General features: G+C 47.1%; 1 protein-coding gene across 1 annotated transcript in view; it reads right to left on the bottom strand.

Moving 5' to 3' along the window:
- Positions 1-1383: 1383 nt before the first annotated feature.
- The window catches only part of PLCD1 (phospholipase C delta 1), an 80538-nt gene continuing 60698 nt past the window's right edge, over positions 1384-21223 (bottom strand). Inside the window, exons 9-15 of the mRNA XM_037891175.2 lie at positions 16259-16426; positions 14461-14617; positions 11881-11997; positions 8977-9155; positions 7874-8006; positions 3735-3884; positions 1384-2607 (exon numbers count right to left, since the gene is read on the bottom strand). Coding sequence (XP_037747103.1) covers positions 2516-2607; positions 3735-3884; positions 7874-8006; positions 8977-9155; positions 11881-11997; positions 14461-14617; positions 16259-16426 — 996 coding nt within the window. The 3' untranslated portion in view covers positions 1384-2515. The remainder of the gene's footprint in view (positions 2608-3734; positions 3885-7873; positions 8007-8976; positions 9156-11880; positions 11998-14460; positions 14618-16258; positions 16427-21223) is intronic.

The following is a 21223-nucleotide window of genomic DNA, read 5'->3' as shown; positions in this document are numbered from 1 at the left end:
CAAATTTGCAAGGCGCTGTGACCCTGTGCACCAGGTCGCAACGCCACTCGCTCAGATTTGGCCTGGCAAATTTTTGGCCTCATGCTAGGGGGGCAACCATGCCAAATGCGCTGCCCCAAGCCTATGACGATGGGGCCGGCAGATTGCCTCAAGCAGCCGCTGGCCAGCCAAATAGAAAGTAGCCGCCACAGTCTGGGCCAATGCTGAGTGCAGAGAAAGCAGGGATGCCCCAGGTTGGCTATTGGTGAGCCACCCCTGATCCTGGCCCCCCTCTAGGATGGGACTAACCCCTCAAAAGCAGCCACAGCCTCAGCAGGCAGGCGAAAGCAGGGCTTCGGCTCTCCACTAATTTTTTTCTGACCCAACACTCCTGCTCCCCAGCAGTTACACAACACCCACCTGGAGTCTGAACTTCCTAAGCGGTCAAACACACGCGTTGGCTGCCAGTTTATAACAAATCGATACGCTACAGGATGCCAGCATGAAAGTCCTGCCCTATCTGCTCCAAAAACAACTATTTGTCCTCTGGCTAAAAGGAAAGGTTATGCTCTGGCGGGGTTGTTTAGGGCTAAGATTGATGCCAAAGACCTGAGCAGGCACTTTGCAGCCTCTTTTATAAGAGGCACCTGGGAAACCCAGGTGGGCCCTCTTGATTGCCGCAAGACTATAAAAATGAATCATGGGCCTATGCTCTGGGAAATTTTGGTAAGCAGCTAGGGAAAGCAGAGTGAGCGATCAGGGTACTCCTGAACGGGGAGTGCTCTATAGCTTGAGTGCATGCTATTAAAGAGACCTTGTGATAAGAAGCTGTTAGCTCCTGTAGCAATAGATGACGTTTGTAGAAAACAAGGCTATGCTGAAATATAGCTTACCTGCTTGTACTGCTGTCACGAGCACTTATGCTCCCTTATCTGCCAGAAACTAATTTAAAGTAAGGGTTTGGCTGGGTATTTTTAATGATTAGACACAAATCTGACGTCCCCAAACAACAGTTAAACAGCTAATGGTTTAGAACACCAGCCAACAGCAGTGTCCAGAAGAACGGTTAACATATCTGCTAGCAAACACTGCAGCAAAATACATTTTCCACCAGAAGCCCTAATGAATAGAGGGGTTTTGTTGTGTTGGCTAAAGGTCACTCACCTGGGCTATTTTGGGCCAAGGGCGTGTGGGGGAGTGAGTGGAAAAGGACGCAAAGAGACACTGACATCTTTCCTTCACCCAATCGTTTTGTGCCTCTTATTGTGTCATGCATTAGCACAAAGTGAAACTGACTGAATATGAACGATGAAACAGATAAGGCCTACAATCTTCGGGCATGCATTACAAGAAGTAACAAAAGAGGAGAAAGGATGAAAAATAAATCAGGTATTTTTCAGAATGCTTCCATTTTTAATAGTCTGAAGTATGATCAGTAACTCAAGTGTGGACAATTTTTGAAAATATATTATTTTCTCTCTACATTATTCCTCTAGCTCTGTAGCTGTATTTTGGAAAAAACAAAACAACCCACACACCTTCCTGCTTTCATTTTCAGAGAGCTGCCACCTCTTTTTACTGTGCTATGATGTTCGGTTCCATCCAGTGAAATAATAACCAGATAAACATTTAAAATTATTCTTTCTACTGCTTTTTTCTCAGCATCTCCTTATTCAAAAAGATGTTTTCCATACACACTGAAAATGTTTAACTTACTGTATTTAAAAACAACCTTCCATACCTTCACTTTTATACACTTACATTGTCTTTTGTGAAATACACTTACAAGTCTCTGTGGTCATCCTGTGTTTAAAAAAGAATCCCCCCACTTACAACTTCTTCTTTCCTTTGAAGAATGTGACTCAGCCCTGTTCATGCTGGATGCAAATAGCACATCCATGGAGTAGTGTTCACATATTTTTTCATCATATTACAAAATAAAAGTGATCTTTGTAGTGTAGCTTTTTATACTGTAGTAAAGAGGACACAACTGTGTCTCAGTTTAGGATTTAAAAGAGTGGAGGACAGGCCTGATCTGAAGCCAACAGGTGTCTGTCCACTGACTTCACTGGCCTTTGGATCAGGGCTTATTTGTCCACCGTATATTGCTTATACAAAGTTTCGATGTGCATCCTTACAATGACAAGGATGCAAGGGTCACATCTGCCCTCCACTGAACAAACACAATACCCTTAACTAAATCTAAAATCCATTTAAAATCCCTAAACTGCTCTATAAAAACAGAAGTAAGGTAATTAGAATTACCATTCATTAAAAATCAAAATGTGTTGAATAGTCTTATTAACAAAATCTCAACAGCAAGGTCAGAATATTTTCGGCATAATGAATGGAGGGTGTGTACAGAATAAAGGGTATTTTTAGCAGCATGGGAGTCAGGCTGCACTGACTTATACCTCTTCCAAGCCCAGAGAAGGCACTGGGGATTGCACAGGGTAGGGATGAGGGCAGATTTCGGTTCATTTTTAGTCTGTAGCAGTGTCCATTGATTCTTGAAAGATGAGTTTCTCTGCTGTTTCTAATTATTGTCCAGAATATTGATGTGCACAAAAAGCATGGCTGATGGATACGGGTCCCCATTCTTGGTCAAAAGATGAATGTGGCGGTAGCCTGGAATGAGTAAATACACAGACACGAGCGTTCAGTTTCAAGTCCTGATGTGGTTGCTACTCTGAATGTTTTACATGCAACAACATGGGATTGGATGTAAAGACGTGAGAAAGCTGCTTATTTTTCATACGTAGGAGTAGGGGCATTTCTACTGCAATGCTAAAGAGTGACTGTCCCACATCACTTCCATTTCCTACGCCCGAGTCCTCTCCTTCCCTGACCTGTAACTTTGGGCCATATATAACAGGTACAATAGTGCACTGTGTTATGGTACAATACAGTGATATGGTATGGCTCCACAATTACACTTTACACCGCTTCTACAGCTCTTTCCATCTGAGGATCTCAAAGCCCTCCACAAGCATTAGCTGTTCAGTGAATATGTTAGGTTTAAGTGACTTGCCCAGCGGCTCACAGGCACTGGGAGAGCCAAGAATAGGAACCAGGAATCCTACTACTGCCACCCTACCCTAATCACTGCTTCCCTATAGATGCTACTCCATAAACAATATACGCTGATTGTTTTTAAAGGTCCCTATTTATCCAACCCTAATTACAGTGGTTATTAAGTTGCTAGGAATACAATGGGCAGAGTTCACATTTGACCAGAAACTGGGTCTGATCCCACTACGCTTACAATAGATCACTCATGATCACAAGTGTTCAGACCCTTGGTTTCGTATTGTGCCTGACCCTGACGGGAGTGAACTGCCTTCTGAATTAACATCACTGCTTCCTGTACTACCTGGCCTTTCGGAGGCCGGCCGAAAGCATGCTGAAGTGAGGCTGCTTTATTTCAGAGTATGCTCAAACCACATCCTGTTTCCTGCTGAATGAATGCGAGTGAATCCACCGTGCGTGTTTTCCTTTGTTACAATGTATTACTCTGGTCTCCAACACAATGACACCATTCCGCAGCAGCCAATGTACTGGCTTATGCTGGGCCTTTAAGGGAAGTCTCTGGAGGCCATGTTACCCTAATCCTAACAAAGACTCAGGCAGTCACTGAACGAGCAAGTGGTCCCAGGGTAACAGCTGGTCATGTGGGAAAATCCTCTCTAGGGCACCGCTTGTTTTTATAGGGCCGAGCCGGTGTGGCTTGCTCTGCTACAGACAAAGCTCCTTACCTTGTTTTAGACAAGTAAAGGGGATGGTGTACTGTCCAATGAAGTCATTTTTGGTTGATACATCGAAGTCTTCCACCACAAAACGGACCAGAGCAAGTTCGGGGACATCAACGTCAAATTCAAACTCTTCATCCCAGTTTGGGTTAAACCCTGAGCAAGGGAGCAGAAAAATAAAAACAGTCATGCCAAGTTGAAATCAAGATGGGATGTCATGCTGGGAGATATGCTCCCGCTCAGCCACAAGCTAACACGGGGTGAAATTCTCTGGCCTGCATTATGCAGGAGGTCAGACCAGATGATCTGAACGGTCTCTTCTGGCCTTAAAATTCATGCATGAAATCTCAGTCCCACAGAAATCAATGAGCGTTTTGCCACTGACCTCAGTGAGGCCCAGATTTCACCCTAGAAATCTATGAACTGATTGGAACAATGTGAACCACAAAATCATCTGACTGAAACAAGCGTTTTCACTCTACTGGGGCATTTCTGACCATACTTTGGCTCATGGGGTCCCCTCTGCTGCCACAAGACCCAGTGGCTCTCTTCTAGTTGTGGGGGATTTGCCTTCTCCTCTTGGTACTCTGCAGAAGCCCTTCCATGGTGAACTAACTCGGAGGCTGTAAATTCCCATTTGGGAATAACCAACATTGACTCCGGTTGAGTGTTGATGTCAAGTAGGTCACCAAGGTGAGCAGAGATCTGCAGGATACAGTGCTGCACAAGTATTCTCTGAATTGACCCCAGGAATTCAACAGATAAATCTTAAGGGGAAAGAGAAAATCCCTCTTTCATCCGAAATTCCCTGCCTCCCTGTTGTGAGTACATGGCACGGCTACCTGACCTAGCACGAATTGTGGTTCATAGTGTGTCTTTTTAGAAGCAGCAGGATACTTCTCCAATGATGTAGTGGGTGGTTCAGATGCAAATTGCTGCTGCAATCAGCAAAACAGTTGTCCCATATGGGGATAAGTCTAAGACGAACAGGAACAAGTGCAACAGTTCAGGAGAACAGCCCTGAGTGCCAGAGAGAATTCAACAGGCCCAGCCCTGCAGTCTTGATTCAGGCAAAGCTCCAACTGACTGAGTAAGCAGTTCTGCCCGAGGTAGGATTAGGTCTCTGTCCAACTGGTTTATAGTTTTGATTCGGGATTTCTTTTCTGCATACGGACAATGCCACTTTGTCAGTGATGAAACCGAGTGAGATCTGCTGCAGCTTTTCTTTGTTAGACCCTTTTTAACACAAAGAGCTGCTGAAGTTTCATTCACCAGTTAGTAAAAGAAATAGCGCAGCTGGAAGGGATTATCGTCATCTCCACTCTCCAGTGATAAAACAGCATCAGCTTTTCACAGAGAGGAGCCCTACCATAAACGCAGCTCTGGGCCCCCACCTACACCCTGAGAGTGGGCTGGTCACTAGCTGACCTGAGATCCAGGTCTGGAGTTCAAAACTGGCCCAGAGAGCTGGAACAAACCCCAGATCTGAACAGTGGATCTGGAGCCAAAGGTGGTACCTCTGGGGTTTCTCTCCATCTTCAAGGGATTGGACAATCTGGTTGTGAGGGACACAAGAGCCATCCCCTCTTTTGGATCACTGATCATTCCCAGCGTCAAACTCAAACCACACGTTACCCTTTGTTTGACTCAGGCCTCTGGTTCCATCCAGGAAATGCCAAAAAGAAGAATAGAGGCTGCTCTGGTCATATTGCAGCCTGAGCAAAAGCAGCAATGTCTGGGGATCTGGTAAGAGATCCCACAAGATCTCCAGCCCAGTCTGATCTGTTGTAAAGGTCTGGGTCAGCTGGAGATGAGGAAGTGTGACTGAGTGCATAGGGACCCAGGCTGACAGTCAGAAGCTTCCTGCCCAGCTCTGATACTGACTCACTGTCTGACTTTAAGTAAATCACTGAGGCTACCTTGTGACTTGGACAACACATCTGTGCTGTGGGATAAGAGATAGTACGAACTCCCCTGCGCGCGATACTCAGATCAGCTACCCAGACCCACGAGCAAGTAGATGGTGAATGGAGTGAGCTTTGGCTCCACCCATAAAGCGCTGACCAGCACAGCTGTGCTGGTGCAGGGGGTGTCAGAATTTGCTGCTGGTTTGGGTCAGCAGCACATTGCTGTACCCCCAAAGCTAGAGGGAAGCAGAGAGGGAATCATGCCTCAGCAGTGTGGTTGCCTCCTAGCAAGGTGCATAAGACAGGGCAGCGCTAACAATTAAGGTCTCATCTATGGCATTCGGTCCATTTAGATTTTGTGGGAAGGCAAGATAGTCACCGACTGTTCCAGGGCGGATGTGACAGCATTAGCCCCAGGACTATGCTTTTGTCACTAGGGGATTTGCACGTGCAAAGCAATAGCTCAGCATTGTACTCTATGGCCCCTACCTGGTAACAGCCTAATACTCAGAAATCCCGAGCATTCCCAGCTCCCATTGAATCTGTTCCCTGATTTGGGACTTGTTCCTGCAAGGTGAGAATACCCCACTCACTTCAGTGGAAGCTGAGGGCACTCAGGCTCAGATCCACAGAGGTATTTAAGTGCTGATGGGGGTTAGGTGCCCAAATACCTTTGAGGATCTGGGCCTCAGGGCCATGCAGGACATAGCCCTTGATGTAACTTGTATCAGGTTTCCAGCTCAAATAGTGACAATAACAAATGTGGAATTCCCATCCCATTTTGCAACATTCACTTAAAAGTCCCTGTTTCTGTAAACATTCCTGCCAGTAACCTCCCCGAAGTCACAGGGAGCGAGGGGGGGCGGGGGGGCAAAGCAGCTCTGTAGATCCAGACCTTGTGATGTTATATGCACAGTGCAGAGTTTGGTGGGAAAGTTACTGACGTGGTTCTAAACCCACAGGCATGTGCCTGAAAGGAAACGGACAAGAACTTTTGCAGCGGGGCCACGTTTTACTAACTGAAATCTAAACCAGGAAGGAAGGAAAGGAGGAAAAGGGAAACACCGCTAGCCCTGGAGAAAATGTGCACGGTGTTTATATGCACTTGGCTTTGATTCCACACAATAATGTAGTCTCTGTGTGTGTTGTGAGCGGCGTATTTCCCTATCTCTGTGAGGAATGTGTATGTTGATTTGACAGCTATTTACTGCCTGGATCAGTCTTGCAGGAAAGGAATCTAAGTTATTTCTTGCTCTAGGTATTTATATGGCCCTCCTCAGTGCAGTATCAGATAGCCTCACTGTTACTAATGATCCATCCTCACAACAGCCCGTGAGGAAGGACGTATTATCGTCTCCATTTTGCTGATTGGGAACTGCATGTAGTAGAGAATAAGTGACTTGCTCAAGGCTCTGAGGAAGTCTGTGGCAGAGCAGGAATTGAACCCAGCTCTCCAGGGTCACAGTCTGTAACCATAAGGCTTTTCATCCTTCCTCCTAGACGTCCTCCTTGATGTATGAGAATTTAGCACCAGTGAAAGGTGCCAGTTTGGCTTCCCTGGTGAATTAAGTCCTGTATTTATCCACAGGACAGATACGAAGCTTCCCCACCCTGTCCCATCAAAGAGTGTAAGCTCCGTGCTATGAGGAGCGTGGTTCAGTCCACGCAGCCCATTGAATGGGTGACACCAGACTCGTGTACAGAGGGGACGGATCCCAGCAGACAAGTCCAGGGGCAAGGGAAACAGTGGCATAGCCAGTGCAGAAGCATAAGACTGTGGCCTCTCATGAATCCTCTCCGGGCTTGAGAGCAGGCCGCACAGTAGCTTCCTTGCAAAGGACAGGCTGATCCCGCCAGAGGAAATTTCTTTCCTTCTGAAAAGCTATTGAGGCCTGAGTCCAATGGAAACAAATCCATGAAGTTATCCTGTATTTGCACCAGTGTTAATGAGCTCAGAATCTGGCCCACTGTCCATAACCAGGAGCTTAGGCATGGCAGCAGGCCCAGATCTGAGCCTGCTGCTCTGTACCATGAGCTGTTCTACCTGCCGGTGGGCACATCAGGGTGGGTTAGGGGAGGCCATGATTAGCTGCACTTTGGAGCATGTCATCACATGAAAGCATGTTAGAGTGTAAATTACATGACATTACTTGTGTACAGAGTGAAACCATGCCAGCAAGGTCTTGGGATGCTCTGATGGTGTGTGAAGCTAAGCTGTGATACAGAAATCCCTCTTACCGTTGTTTTCAATTACTTTGGTTTGTTTCTTGTCATTGTCCCGCTGGACCCCATGGATCTCGACTGTCACCCTTGCATCAACGATGGAGTTTTTGCTTTTGTTCACCTTGGGCAGCTGCTGGCCGGAGATGATCTGCAGAGGAAGCAGAGGGGACAGTAGCACACGTTCAGGATGAGACTTGATTTTCAGAACTGTCATCTCTTTTCTCAAGGCAATATCCTTTGGGAACACAGGGTCTGCCATAGCAAGTCAGACCACGGTTCTCTCAAAACTTGCATCCTGACTCCAGCACCTGATGCTTCGGGGAAAGGTGTGAAACGGCCACAGTATTCTTGGTCAACTGTGCAATGCTCCAATAGCCCTGGCAAGGGGCAGGGAGAAGGAATTCCTAATGGACCCCTGCTGATGAGCGGTTTATACCCTGAACCAATACTGAAGGATGTTTGCCAAATAAATGCTTGTAACCATAACAATAAATAATGACATATGAGCCTTGACTACCCTTGTTTTATCCTTTTCACACGTTTTATACTAAACCAAGAAGGTGAAGTCATGAAAAGACAGTGCTTTCTGTGAGCTGGGCTCTGCCACCCCAACGCATTATTATTATAATTTATTATTTGAATTGTGATAGTCTTAGCAGCTGCAGTCACAGATCAAGACCCCACTGTGCTAGGCACTGTTCAAACACAGAACAAGACAGCCCCTGCCCCAAAGACCTTATAGTACCATAGGCCCCAATCCTACCAAGATTTACATATCTTCTTCCCTTTATGAACACTGAATAATCCCAATGACTACTCTGTGCATCAAGTTAAGCATGTGCGTGAGTCTTTGCTGAACTGGGGCCTTACTTTCTGAGTAGTCCCTTTGGCTTTGAAAGGAATTCTCGCAGAGGCCCCAATTCAGACTGAAGTCAATGGGATTTGTGCACATGATTAACAACTTTGATGACTAGTGCTGGATTTAAGCAGGAGTTTCAAACTTGGTGAATCGGGGCTGTGAAGGTACTGCTCAGTGCGGGTAGAGGTGGCAGAATTTAGATCTGTAGAAGCACACAAAGTTGGCATTGCTGTTACAATTTTCCTACTCCAATTCTTACTTTAATCTGGAGTTTCTTCCGCATCCACCAGACTCCTTCTGTGATGGATTTTGGATTGAACTTGGATTGCTTGTCCCGAAGGAATTCTGGCTTTAAGACATACCCAGAAAACCCATTGTCCTGGAATCGACCCTGGTAAACATCCATTTCTGGTCCTGGCGTCTGGAAATTCAAGGCAACTGGAACAAAAAATAAAATTCACCTTCCTGTAACCCAGCACAAGTGGTTTTCTAGTGATTTTTCACACTATACAGCTACCTTCATGCATATAAAGATTTGCCTTCGTGATCTGCAGCACAATAGTGATAAACTTCGCTTCCTACAGCCCTTTTCACCTGAGGATTTCACAGATTTTAAAGGGACCATCCTGACCATCTAGTCTGACCTCCTGCATAACACAGAATTTCACCCAGTGATTCCTAAACTGAGACTACACCGTCAGGTTGAAATGGAGTGTATCTTTTAGAAAGACATTCAATATGGTTAAAAGACTCCAGTGCTGAAGAACCCACCACATCCATAGGTAAGTTGTTTCAATGGCTATTTAACTCACTGAAAACTGTACTTTTCTTCCAGTCTGAATGTATCCAGCGTCAGTTTCCAGCCATCGGAGATTTTTAGGCCTTTGTCTGCTAGATAAAGAAGCTCTCTATTTTCAGAAATCTCCATGTAATTACTTAGACCCAGATCTTTAAAGGTATTTAGACACCTTTGGAGAATCTGAGCCTTATAGACTGATCAAATCACCTCTCAAACTTCTCTTGGCTAGACTAAATAGACTGAACTTCTTTACTCTCTCACTATACGACATGTTTTCCAGACCTTGGATGATTGTGGTAGCTCTTTTCCGAGCCCCTCTCCATGTTATCAACACCTTTTCTGAAGTGTGTACACCAGAACTGGACACTGTGTCCAGTAGTGGTCTCACAAGTGCCTCACACAGAGACAATACCACTCCTCTGCTTCGACTCGATATTCCTCTGCTTATACATCCGAGGATCGTCTTAACGCTCCTTGCCACCACATGGTAGCGGGAGCTCATGTTTAGCTGGTTTTCCACCGTGACCACTAAGTCCTAAGTGCCCTACAAAAATTAAAGACAAAAATGATCCTCTCGTTCACACCTCTATTTTTCCTCTGATAAATAAAACACAAATAAATTAATACAGATTTCAGAGAGAGCTGTGTGCACGCTCAGCACCTTTGAAATCTGCCCACTTAATCAGGTGCCCAAATATGGATGTAGGTTCCTAATTTTCAGCACCCATGTTGGTCTCAGTGAATTCTCCAAGGTCACAGAGGTATTTGGGAATAGAACCCAGAATGCCAGACCCTCAAGCACTTTTTCTAACCATTGGACCATCTTCCCCCCAGGGGGGTGGGGAATGGGCAAAAATACTTTATTTCACGAGTAGCTTCATGGAGCCCTTGTTTTCACAATTTGTTTTTGAAACATTCGTATCTCCTCAAAGTTTCAGTGTTCCACGAATTTTAAAAGATTGTTACTTTGTGTTAGATCTGCTACGTTTGGACCCAGGAACTCACCAGCTAAGGCACAGACAACGGGCTAAATAACCAGCTTGCTTATTCAGCTGCTGTTACTGCTTACTCTGCCACACTACATTCCTCCACTACTATGGGTCTTGAACCATACTGGTGCACTCTAGTGCAGTGTTTCTCAACCTTTCTGATACCAGGGACTGGCTTGCTGCCTTCCTGAACTGTGTCAGGGAGATCTCAGGAACCGATGCCAGTCCAGGAACCGGTCATTGAGAAATACTGTTCTATCAGTTAGGCATGGAACATGCACAATTACATTACCTACATTAGGTTTCAGAGTAACAGCCGTGTTAGTCTGTATCCGCAAAAAGAAAAGGAGGACTTGCAGCACCTTAGAGACTAACAAATTTATTTGAGCATAAGCTTTCGTGAGCTAATGTACAGCTGTAGCTCACGAAAGCTTATGCTCAAATAAATTTGTTAGTCTCTAAGGTGCCACAAGTCCTCCTGTTCTTATTACCTACATTACGCTTTGAATACAGGAAGCAGCTACAGGAAATGAGGAAGTATGGAGCTTCAGAGTGACAGCACAACACTGGGACTCAGGAGGTCTACATTCATTCCTAGCTAGCTGCAGGTTTTCCGTCTGACCTTGGGCGCGTATCTTCTGTCTCTCAGTTCTCCATTTGTTAAACACGAATATCAAGAGTTCACTGTCTCACAGAAAACAAACAACTCACGACAGATATGAATCATGGCTGTTTAATGCATTGCTAGAATGTGCTCAGATACTGCAGCGATAAGCACAGTATAAGAACCTGCACAGCACAGCATAGCGTAGTATACTAGAGCAGAGGTGGGCAAACTACGGCCCGCAGGCCACATCCAGCCCGGCCCCTGAGCTCCTGTCTCGGGAGGCTCACCCCCAGCCCCTCTCATGTAGTTATGGCGCCACGCGGGTAGCGGGGCTGCGAGCTCCTGCCGCTCTGAGAGGCATGGTAAGGGGGTGGCGGCGGCGCGCGGGGCAGCGGGGGATTGGGTAGGGGGTGCCGGGGGGCAGTCAGGGGACAGGGAGTGGTTAGGGGTGGGGGGTCCTGGGGGGCAGTCAGGGGACAGGGTGCAGGGGGCGGTTGGATGGGGCGGAGGTTCTGGGGCAGTCAGGGGTCAGGGAACAGGGGGGGTTGGATAGGGCATGGGGCAGAGGTGTGGATAGGTCGGGGAAGTCAGGGGACAGGGAGCAGGCAGGGTTGGATAGGGGGTGGGATCCCGGGGGGGGCGGTTTGGGGCGGGAGGTCCTCTCTTCAGGGACTGAGGCCACACACAGGTCAATCAAATACTAACAACATTTAGGTCCCTGTTGATCTGGTTCCGATTTTCAACCTGGTAGCTTTCAATTGCACTTACCGATCTGACAGCCAACGTTCCACAAGTCAACTGGGTTATAGTTGGAAGAATCTGTCCTCCAGCCAGCAGGATAGACCCGGCTCAAATGCCTGATGTTATGATGAATAAAACTGGTTCCTAGAGAAACAGATACAAACACCCTTTTGAGTGATTTGTGCTATTTCTATTCCTTTTTAATGATATGCAGCTCCTTTACCTTTCTACTTAGCCTGTCTTTTAACTTTGCATAGAACTCTTCTGTGACATACCAGGGTACAATCCAGACTAATGAGCAGCTGCGTCACCCCACCCTGTAACCTGGGGTGCCCTTTACAATGCCTCGCTGCTGTAGCCTCCAACCTGGACTGCTCAGAAACAGCCTCCAGCATGTAAGTCACGCCCAGTTACATCTGTGTGTGTGCTGCAGCCAACCATACAATGGCTCTTACCAGCCTGATTATATTGCAGGGTGACCCCAACACCCCCCCGGCATCCTGGATTTCCCCCAGAAATGTATGTCCTGTACGGCCCAACCCTCGCCTGGACAGTACAAATATTCTGAGTCCATTATTCCTTTAAGGGAATAATATGCACACAACTTGTTACCCCAAAAGGAGTTACCCAGACACTTCAACTTGAACACACTGGATTAGATAAAACAATAAAACAAGTTTATTAAAGATAACAAAATAGATTTTAAGTGAGTCCAAGTAATGAGGCACACAAGCCAGAAATGCTACCAGAAAAATAAAGAGAAAACACTTCCTGGTGCCAAACTTAACATATTCTGTTAGATTCGAAGCAGAGTTTTCTCACCACATGTTTTAGCAGCAGTCTTACTGACCAAACTCTTCAGGTCAGGACCCCTCCCCCAGAGTCCCATGGTGGCTTCCTTTGTCTCTTCAGGTGGAGTGAATGGGATGGGTAGGGAGAGAAAGAAAGGAGTGCCTTGGGGTGTTTGTCCCTCCTTTTTATAATTTCTTGAAAAACATTGCTAGCTGAGACCCAGGAAACACAGAGCCTATGTGGAAGGATATTCCCTGCTGGGTTTTTTCACCTGTTTGAACTTCCTTTGCTGTCCCTCCCTGCTTGATGACTCAGCTTACTGCTAAAATACATATTAAGGCAAGCACATATTCCTTTGTTTAGGACTGACCTGACTTCTGCATGGGCAGGGCTGTGGCCTTTGGAACGTGTGTTAATAACATCATAGAGGGAAATCTTATCACTTCTCAATGTCGCCACACATACTTTACCAGGGCAATACTGACCAGCAAATTATGAGTTTTTAAATGATTCCTTAAGCGGCACACCTTGTACAAACGTTATTACAATGGTGTATAGAGTGTGAACACAGGAGTATATTCTGTCACCACTTCTTTCCCTTTATCAGACACACTGTCACAAAATCACTTCCACTGCTTCTTTCGGTGACATACCCAGCCAAAGAGACCAAATCTTTTAGGTGCCTCCTCATCCACATTTGATCACTAATCTGGTGGCGCTCACTCCAAAGTGGACTCTCATTCACTAAGTAACTTGAACCCTCGCCCAAACCTGCAGTCATTTTGCATACAGTTCCCATCCTGAGCCACTGGGAACGAGAGCAGAGCAAGTATTCGAATTTTTCAATGAAGTGGTTCTGCCTTGTGAATACTAAAGCAGATGAATATTCTGGCAGGAATGCTGACCGAAATAGTTAATGTGACAGGGATAATGCAGAACATTCACAGAAAGCAGAATTCAAAGAGCAACTATTCACACAAGAAACTTGATTCTGAGAGCTAAACTCATCCAATCAGGCAACAGAAACAGCCCCTGTGACCTATGTGTCCATTCAAAACTGCTTGAACACCATATGCCATACAGACACCATTTCTGCTCCCACATTAATATGAAGGGATATTAATGGAGCAGGAAGTTCTACAGTTCAGTGCAAGAAGATATTATAATAAATCTCTGGCCACCTCAAAGCTTCTTGGGTGTTACTGCGTCGTACACAATGGCCACTATGCTGTACGCTCAGTATTTCACAGTGACAAAGGGACAGAACCAAGAGTCTTGTACTCTAAAGGAACAGGCTCTTTCTGCTTCAGCCTAAATGGGACTCTCTATTGGGTGCATGCAGTATAGGGCCTATGAAACCCATCTGTGAGACATAGCTGAAATAATTCTGTCCAGCAAACTGCAGTGGTGTACATACATTACACACACACACAAAATTCACCACATTACAATATCTGTTTATGATTTTTACTACCATGCTTAAAGCATGTAAAATGCTGCTCTGGCTAAAATACCCTTAGGGTACCAGTTGTGGATTACAAAAGAGATCCAGGAGACAGCACTGAACGCAGCACAAATACTTAATGGTGGGGTAGGGAGGTAAGTTGCCATTTATACATAGAGAGACAATGCAAAGTTGTTTTTAGATTCTAAGGTGCTACCAATCATGTAGGAGAGGACTCTCTTCTTCTGGACATCTTGCCTTTAAAAGTGAATCTTCGCATGGAAAGACTAGAGAAGGAAGTGAGCACCGAATGTGTGGGTTCACGGACAAGGGGACTAGCAAAGACTGTTGACAAGGCCGGAGGCACGTACCAGACTCCTGCGCCAGTTTCTGGGCTTTGCTCTCGGTGAAGGACGACATCTCATAGAAGGCGAGGGGAGAGGTGGTGTTGTCGAAGCCCTGGAAGTGGACGCTCTTGCAGTAGATGATGATGTCCGATAACTCCTTGGCCAGCTTTAATTTGGTGCTCTGGAGACAAGAAAGCAATAGGTTTGGCCTTTCCTCTACAAACCCCCTCACAACTGTGCAGAGTATGCACTCTAATGATCACCGGGGAAGGACACCAGGGCCTCATTCCTGTCTCCTTCACAGAGGGATCCCCCAGTTTTTAGCACCCAGAACCTTTCGTGCAACTGGGCTGTACCCAGCTTCCCCTCCTTTCCCAGAACAGGTTGCTTTCAATGCTGACCGCATGAACAGGCTGATTCCTGGTTGCACATTTGGTCTAGGCAAACCCTACCCCGGTTAAGAAAAGACTCGGGATGGCTGTGGGATTGGTGTTTGCATGCTGTTACCCAGCTCACCCTTCTGGCTCACAGGCTGCTAGTGGCAGGAGGTCTGGGAAAGATCTGGGCTGTGTGTGTGAGCTGTAACTGGGTTTCATGCAGCAGCTGCTTTGCCGGCCAAGTCCCATTGTTGCTCAGTGTCACAGCATGATGGACCCCCACATTATGCAGGTGGAAAGCTCTGCGCAAGACTTTCTGCAGCGCAGGACCAAAAATGTTTTGTTTGCACTCTCAGCCTCAGCCCTCGACTCCAGCATTCAGACTTTTCAGTTGAGTCTCAGAACTTGATTGTCTCAGGGCCAGCTGTGCAAACCGGAAGATCTACCCTGGCTGGGAATAAGGGAACAGAGAGGGCAGGATTCCCGGCTCCACAAAGCTTGGAGCTCTTCATTCTGGGATAGATGGGTTCTGATTTTGTCATGTGATGCTTTGGCCCCTGTTGCTGCCACAGCCACCTTAATTACTTCAGGGATTTAACAGGAGCAAGCAGCTCCGGTGAGGGAAGGAAGCAGGAAAGAAAAATAACCAACGTCCAAGGAAACACCTGCTTGATTCCAGACTAGACATGAAATATAAACCTCTGGAAACTAGGGAAAACACATGATGGACCAGATCCACAGCGGGTGTTCATCTTCATTGACTTCACCCATATACACCCATAGTGAATCTGGCCCATAGTGCATAGGGACATTCACACACACCCGGAGGCTGGGAAACATCAGTGGTCTAAGATAAAGGGCCAAATTCTGCACGTGGATGCTTCAATGAGTTAAGCACATGTGTCTAAGGGCAGAGCTTTCAAAAGCTATGTTTGAGTCTAGGGAAGGACCAAGATTCTTATAGTTTGGCCCTGCCTCGCCTGAACAGATCAGACCATGCCCCTTGGTGTAAATCAGCAGAGCTCCATTGGAGCGACACTAATTCATACCGGTTGAGGACCTGGTCACGTATTAGAAAGTGGGTTCGTTGGACCTACACTACGTTCAAAGCCCCATTTAGAAGGGTCGACTTTTCATAGCCCTATGAACGGTGCAATGGGATAAAGCGCTAATGTAATTTATTCACCTTAATTTGGGTTATTGCTGATTATGCACTATATGTATTTTATGTCTTTTTAAAACAAACTTTGTATTGTGGATCATCTAAGCACTATACCCAGATGTACAGACACTCTTTTCTCAACCTGTGTATTACATAATTTTAACATTAGCTTTAATAAAATGTCAAGGCCTTCTGCAGGCTGGACAGCCAGGATCTAGCTTATGCCCTTTCCCTCTCCACATAATTCTTCCCATTCAGTGATCCGGTCAGAGCTTTGACTTACTGTCCTCTTTTGCTCTACCTCCTTCTTCACAGACTCATCTTCCATTTCGGCTGCTTCATCCTCATCAGAGACATCTTCAGCCTCTGTGCTACTGTTCCCGTTCATCCCTATGGTGTCCTCCAGGCTGTTCAACTTCTTTCCCTTCACAAGGATCTTCCCCTTTAATTGCTGCAAAAGGAGTTGTGAAAAACGGGTGTAAGTCAGAGCAGAATCTGGCCTCATCTATAATAAATCAGAAGGATGCTTGGCAGGACCAAGGCCCATTTGAGCTTCACCAGTCACCGGTTATTAGCCAAAGGAATCCAGTTAATGGACAAAGCCATCAGCCCACCAAGGCTGTACCCTACTCCCTGCAGTGGCCAGTGCCTGAGATTTCAAAGAATGGCAGCCACCTTCCAGCCCATCTGCAAAAACCGATGATAAGAAAAAGCTCCTGTCTGAGTGCCCCAGGTAATCAGCACGCTCTCTGAAACATGTAGTGAGATCCACCTTAAATTACCAGACATAACTACGAGTCCTATTAAAGGCTACAAAATTATCCAACTCTTTCTAAATATCTAACATCGCCCAATGGCCACAGAACAAGACTGGGAGTTAGGACAGACGGGATGTATTCCTGGCTCTGTTACTGCCTCGCTGAGTGACCTTATGCAAGTCACTTAACCTCCTTCAGCCTCTGTTTCCTCATCTGTAAAATGTGGATAGGGAAACTTACACCATTTTGTAAACCACTTGAGAGCCATGGTTGAAAACTGCTATATGCCAGTAAGTGACAGCATGTATTTGACCAAAGGATTCCACATGATCACTATGCACTGGTCAGTATCTTGGACAGTGTTCAGGGCCCGCCTTGAAGATATTCTGTGCTCAAGGAGAGCTCTGGGCTTTTAGCACATCTCAGAGACAGACTCTTTATAAGCAAAACAAAAAGATTAGGTGCCAGATCCCCCACTGGAACAGATCAGCATCCTCCAATACAGCAATGCCAATTTGCACCAGCTGAGGAGCTGGCCCAAGACATTCAATTTTTGTATTATATGGCTTACCACAACCTATGAGAAGGTCCCGGGTGACTTGACCATGGTCTACAAGTACCAACAGGGGGAAAGATTTCTGATAGTAGAGGGCGCTTTAGGGTCGGAAGTTGAAGCTAGATATATTTAGACGAGAAACAAGTGGCTAACATTTAACAGTGAGGGTAATGAACCATTGGAACTATTTACTTAGGGATGTGGTAGAATCTCCATCACTTGCTGTCTTAAAACCAAGACTGGACATCTTTTTACAAGTTCTCTTATGGCTCAAACAGAAGTTATGGGCCTGATACAGGGATCGCTGTGTGCCACTCTCTGGCCTGTGTTATGCTGGAGGGCAGGCTAGATGACTGCGGCTTGTTACTTTTTTACTCAAGTGGGCTGGGATTTTCAAAATCACTTAGCACCAGCCCACCTCGGCTTCCAGCGAACACAGTCGGAGATGTAGCATTGACTCCAGCCTGGGTGCTTAAGTCAGTGCTGAGTGTTAGGAAAGTCCTACCCATAGTGCACAGCACTGTCCTTATCTTCCCAAGGAAAGATGGAATCTGCAAATTAACCACTCTACTTGCTTTGCTTTGCTATGACATGCACTCCCGCACTCTTTTACATCCTGCTGAGCACCCACAATCTTTAATGTATTTATTCTCTCAACACCCCTCTAAGGAAGGGCAGTGCTCATATCCCCATTTTACAGCTGGGGAACTAAGGGGCTACGTGTCTTGCCCGTGGTCACATGGGATGATTGTGGTGGAGCAAATAATTGAACTTGGGTCTCCCAAAGCCTCAGCTAATGCCCTAACCACTGAACAATCCTTCCTCTATATTTCTGAGTGCTGTAATGGGAGAGGCAACAGTCATGCTGTTCTTAAATGACAGGGCTGTAGTAAACCAGGGAGATTTTAAAGCAATCAAGCAGTTTTCAAAGAATATTATACTCTCTTTGTGGGTGACAGCACATTGTAACGAGTCTCAGCAGAGACCAGCCTGACACATCATGCAGTCAAGTTGCAGTAGATTTTGCTGGCCTCACCACAAAGTCTGGCTTGAACTGAAATTTGCCATTGGAACCTGATAAAGGAGCCAAGCTTTTTTTTTTTTCCCCCTTAAGATATCACAAATAAGCCGTTTACTTTGGAACAACTCCCCTGGCACTCAGAGTGCATAAAAGCTGCCAGCAGGAGGGTACCAATTATGAGGCAACATATGGCAGGAACAGACATCGCCAGTCCTCATCTGGGTATATCTCACTTAATTTCCTGCCACTGCCGGGGCCTCAGGGATTGGTGCACCCCAGCCCCTCCTATTCTTTGCCTCGGGCATAAAATAGTTTTGTCTCCGTAGGGGTGCAATACTTTGGTCTAATTGCAGTTGTTGGAGTGAGTATGCGGGTGCTGGTAGCCTGTGGTATACAAGAGGTCAGACTAAATGAGCTGGTGATCCTTTCATTTCTCTGCATTCATTTCAGGAGCCAGTTGAAAACTGTCCCCCCTTTTTTAAACACTCTCCATAGAGCTGCCCTGTCTTTACACCTTCCCTATGCCCTGCAGTACTTTAGCATCCCCCTGTTCCTCTCTGTCCTTCCATAACATCTAGACCTTGCAGGAGAAATTCATCCCTGCACAGAGGCCTATGCACCATTTACATCCCACTCAAGCCTTCAAACAGAGGGACTGTCAGGCCTCATGCTGGCACTCTCCACAGGGGTGGAGAAACTTCATCTCACTAGCGCAAGAGCCTTCTCCCAGGCAGATTCTGGACCAGCCTTTCCTGTATCTACTGCATATAAAAGCTGTGTGTTGCTATTAGTTATTACGTCTCCGCCTCATTGGTACTTTATCTCTGTGACGCTGCCTTTTTATCACAGAGCTCTCTAGGGCACTTCAGACCTCCTTGCCACCGCCTCATTTCTGGGCCCAGAAGAAAGAAAATGGAAGGGCCATGGCATAAAACTTAGGAGATCTAGATTTAATTCCCATCTTTGCCACTGACTTTGCATGACACCTTAGGCAAATCACTTAACTCCTCAGCTGTCCGCCGGCAAGAACAGACAAGTAATCTTTTCCCATTTTTTGAGTCTTTAAATCAAGACTGGGTGGTCTTTCTAAAAGATACGCTGAACCTCAAACAGAAGTTATGGGCTGATGCAAAGATCAATGAAGCTCTCTGGCCTGTGTTATACAGGACGCCAGACTAGCTCATCACAATGGTCCCTTTTGGCCTATGAATACTGTCCGCCCCACCCCCCCTTGCCTATACCTCTTGATTTCTTTCTAATTCTGTTGTGATTTAGTATTTATCAGTGAGGGTGAAATTCATTGGTAGGTCAGTCTTAAGTCCTATTCTGAGAGCTTAAGTGGCACACTGGTCTTGGTGCGACCCTCTCGCACGGGATGAGGTTCATAACTGAGCTGTGTGAAGAGTTTCAGGCTCCAGTTTCTGTAGAAGATGCTGTACTGCAGTGGTCTTCAACCTTTTTATGCCCAAGATCACTTTTTGAATTTAAGGGTAATCCAGGATCTACCCCGCCCCTTCCCCAAAGACCCCCCCCCCCGTCACTCGCTCTCCCCCACCCTCACTCACTTTCACTGTGCTGGGGTACGGGGTTGGGGTTCGGGAGGGGGTGCGGGTTCTGGGCTGGAGCTGAGGGGTTTGGAGTGTGGGATGGGGCTCTGGGCTGAGCCTGGGGCAGGGGGTTGAGGTGCAGGAGAGGGTGAGGGGTGCAAGCTCTGGGAGGGAGTTTGGGTGCAGGACAGGGCTCTGGGCTGGGCCAGAGCGTTGGAGTGCAGGAGTGGGTGCGAGGTGCTGGCTCTGGGAGGGGGCTCCGGGCTGGGTCAGGGGGGTGGGGTGCAGGAGGGAGTGGGGGTGCTGGCTCTGGGAGGGGGCTCCGGGCTGGGGCTTGGGGTGCAGAAGAGGGTTCGGGGCACAAGAGGGGGTATAGGGTGCTGGCTCCGGGAGGGAGCTCAGGGCTGGTTTGGGGTACTGGCGCTGGGAGGGAGCTCAGGGCTGGGGTGCTCCCTCCCACCAGGCAGCACATACCTGCGACGACTCCCAGTTCGTGGTGCAACATGGCTGCCGCTAAGGCAGGCTCCCTGCCTACCCCGGCCCAATGCTGCTCCCAGAAGGGGCCAACATGCCCCTGCAGTCCCTGGGGGGCAGGGGTGGGCAGCATGTGGCTCCGCGTGCTGCCCCTCTCTGCAAGCACCGCCCCCGCAGCTCCTGTTGGCCACAGCTCCCCATTTCCAGTCAATGGGATCACAATGGACTGTGAGATCGAGGATCAACCAGTTCATCACGATCGACCGGTTGGTGACCACTGTTGTACTACAATAAAAGTTGCATTGAACCTTATTTCCATGAGGCTCGTGGGCTGAGCATTGGCACCCATCAGTCAGTATGGCTATCTGGAACAAGAGATGCTGACACCCTGATTTTCAGTGGCTTTCCCCCAGGATGAAATTTAAAAAACTAAACTCTCGTTATGGCAGTCTCGGTTTCCCTCCATGTGATACTAAGTAGTTCCTGCCAAACTACGCCTGAGGGGAAAGAGAATCCACTCATTACTTCAGCTCTGCTGAGCACGTCCTTTGTGCTGTGTAGAAGCCTCAGAGTTCCTGAAATGCCTCAGTAAGTAACGGCAACTGGCAAGACTTGACCACAAAACCCACTTCATTTACCTGTGGGAAGCATAAGGGCGAATACAACACAATATATCCTGAGAGGCAGCAGGACTGGGAGTAGATGGAACTCTGGACTAGAAGCCAGGGATAGAGAGTCATGGTTGCAGAGCTAGCCACACCTCTGCCTGCCTTCTGGTCTCTCCGAGTGCAGCCCTGCCTGTCTCAGCCCTCGTGCCTTTAGCCTTCCCTAGGGTGGAATCCTGTGATCCTCCCGCTCTCAGACCAGGCTGCGTGCTGCGATACCCTGCCTA

The sequence above is a fragment of the Chelonia mydas genome, chromosome 2 (genome assembly GCF_015237465.2).
Source record: "Chelonia mydas isolate rCheMyd1 chromosome 2, rCheMyd1.pri.v2, whole genome shotgun sequence".
Lineage (NCBI taxonomy): Eukaryota > Metazoa > Chordata > Testudines > Cheloniidae > Chelonia > Chelonia mydas.
The sequence above is the reverse complement of the archived record's forward strand: the minus strand, read 5'-3'. Positions and strand labels throughout refer to the sequence as shown.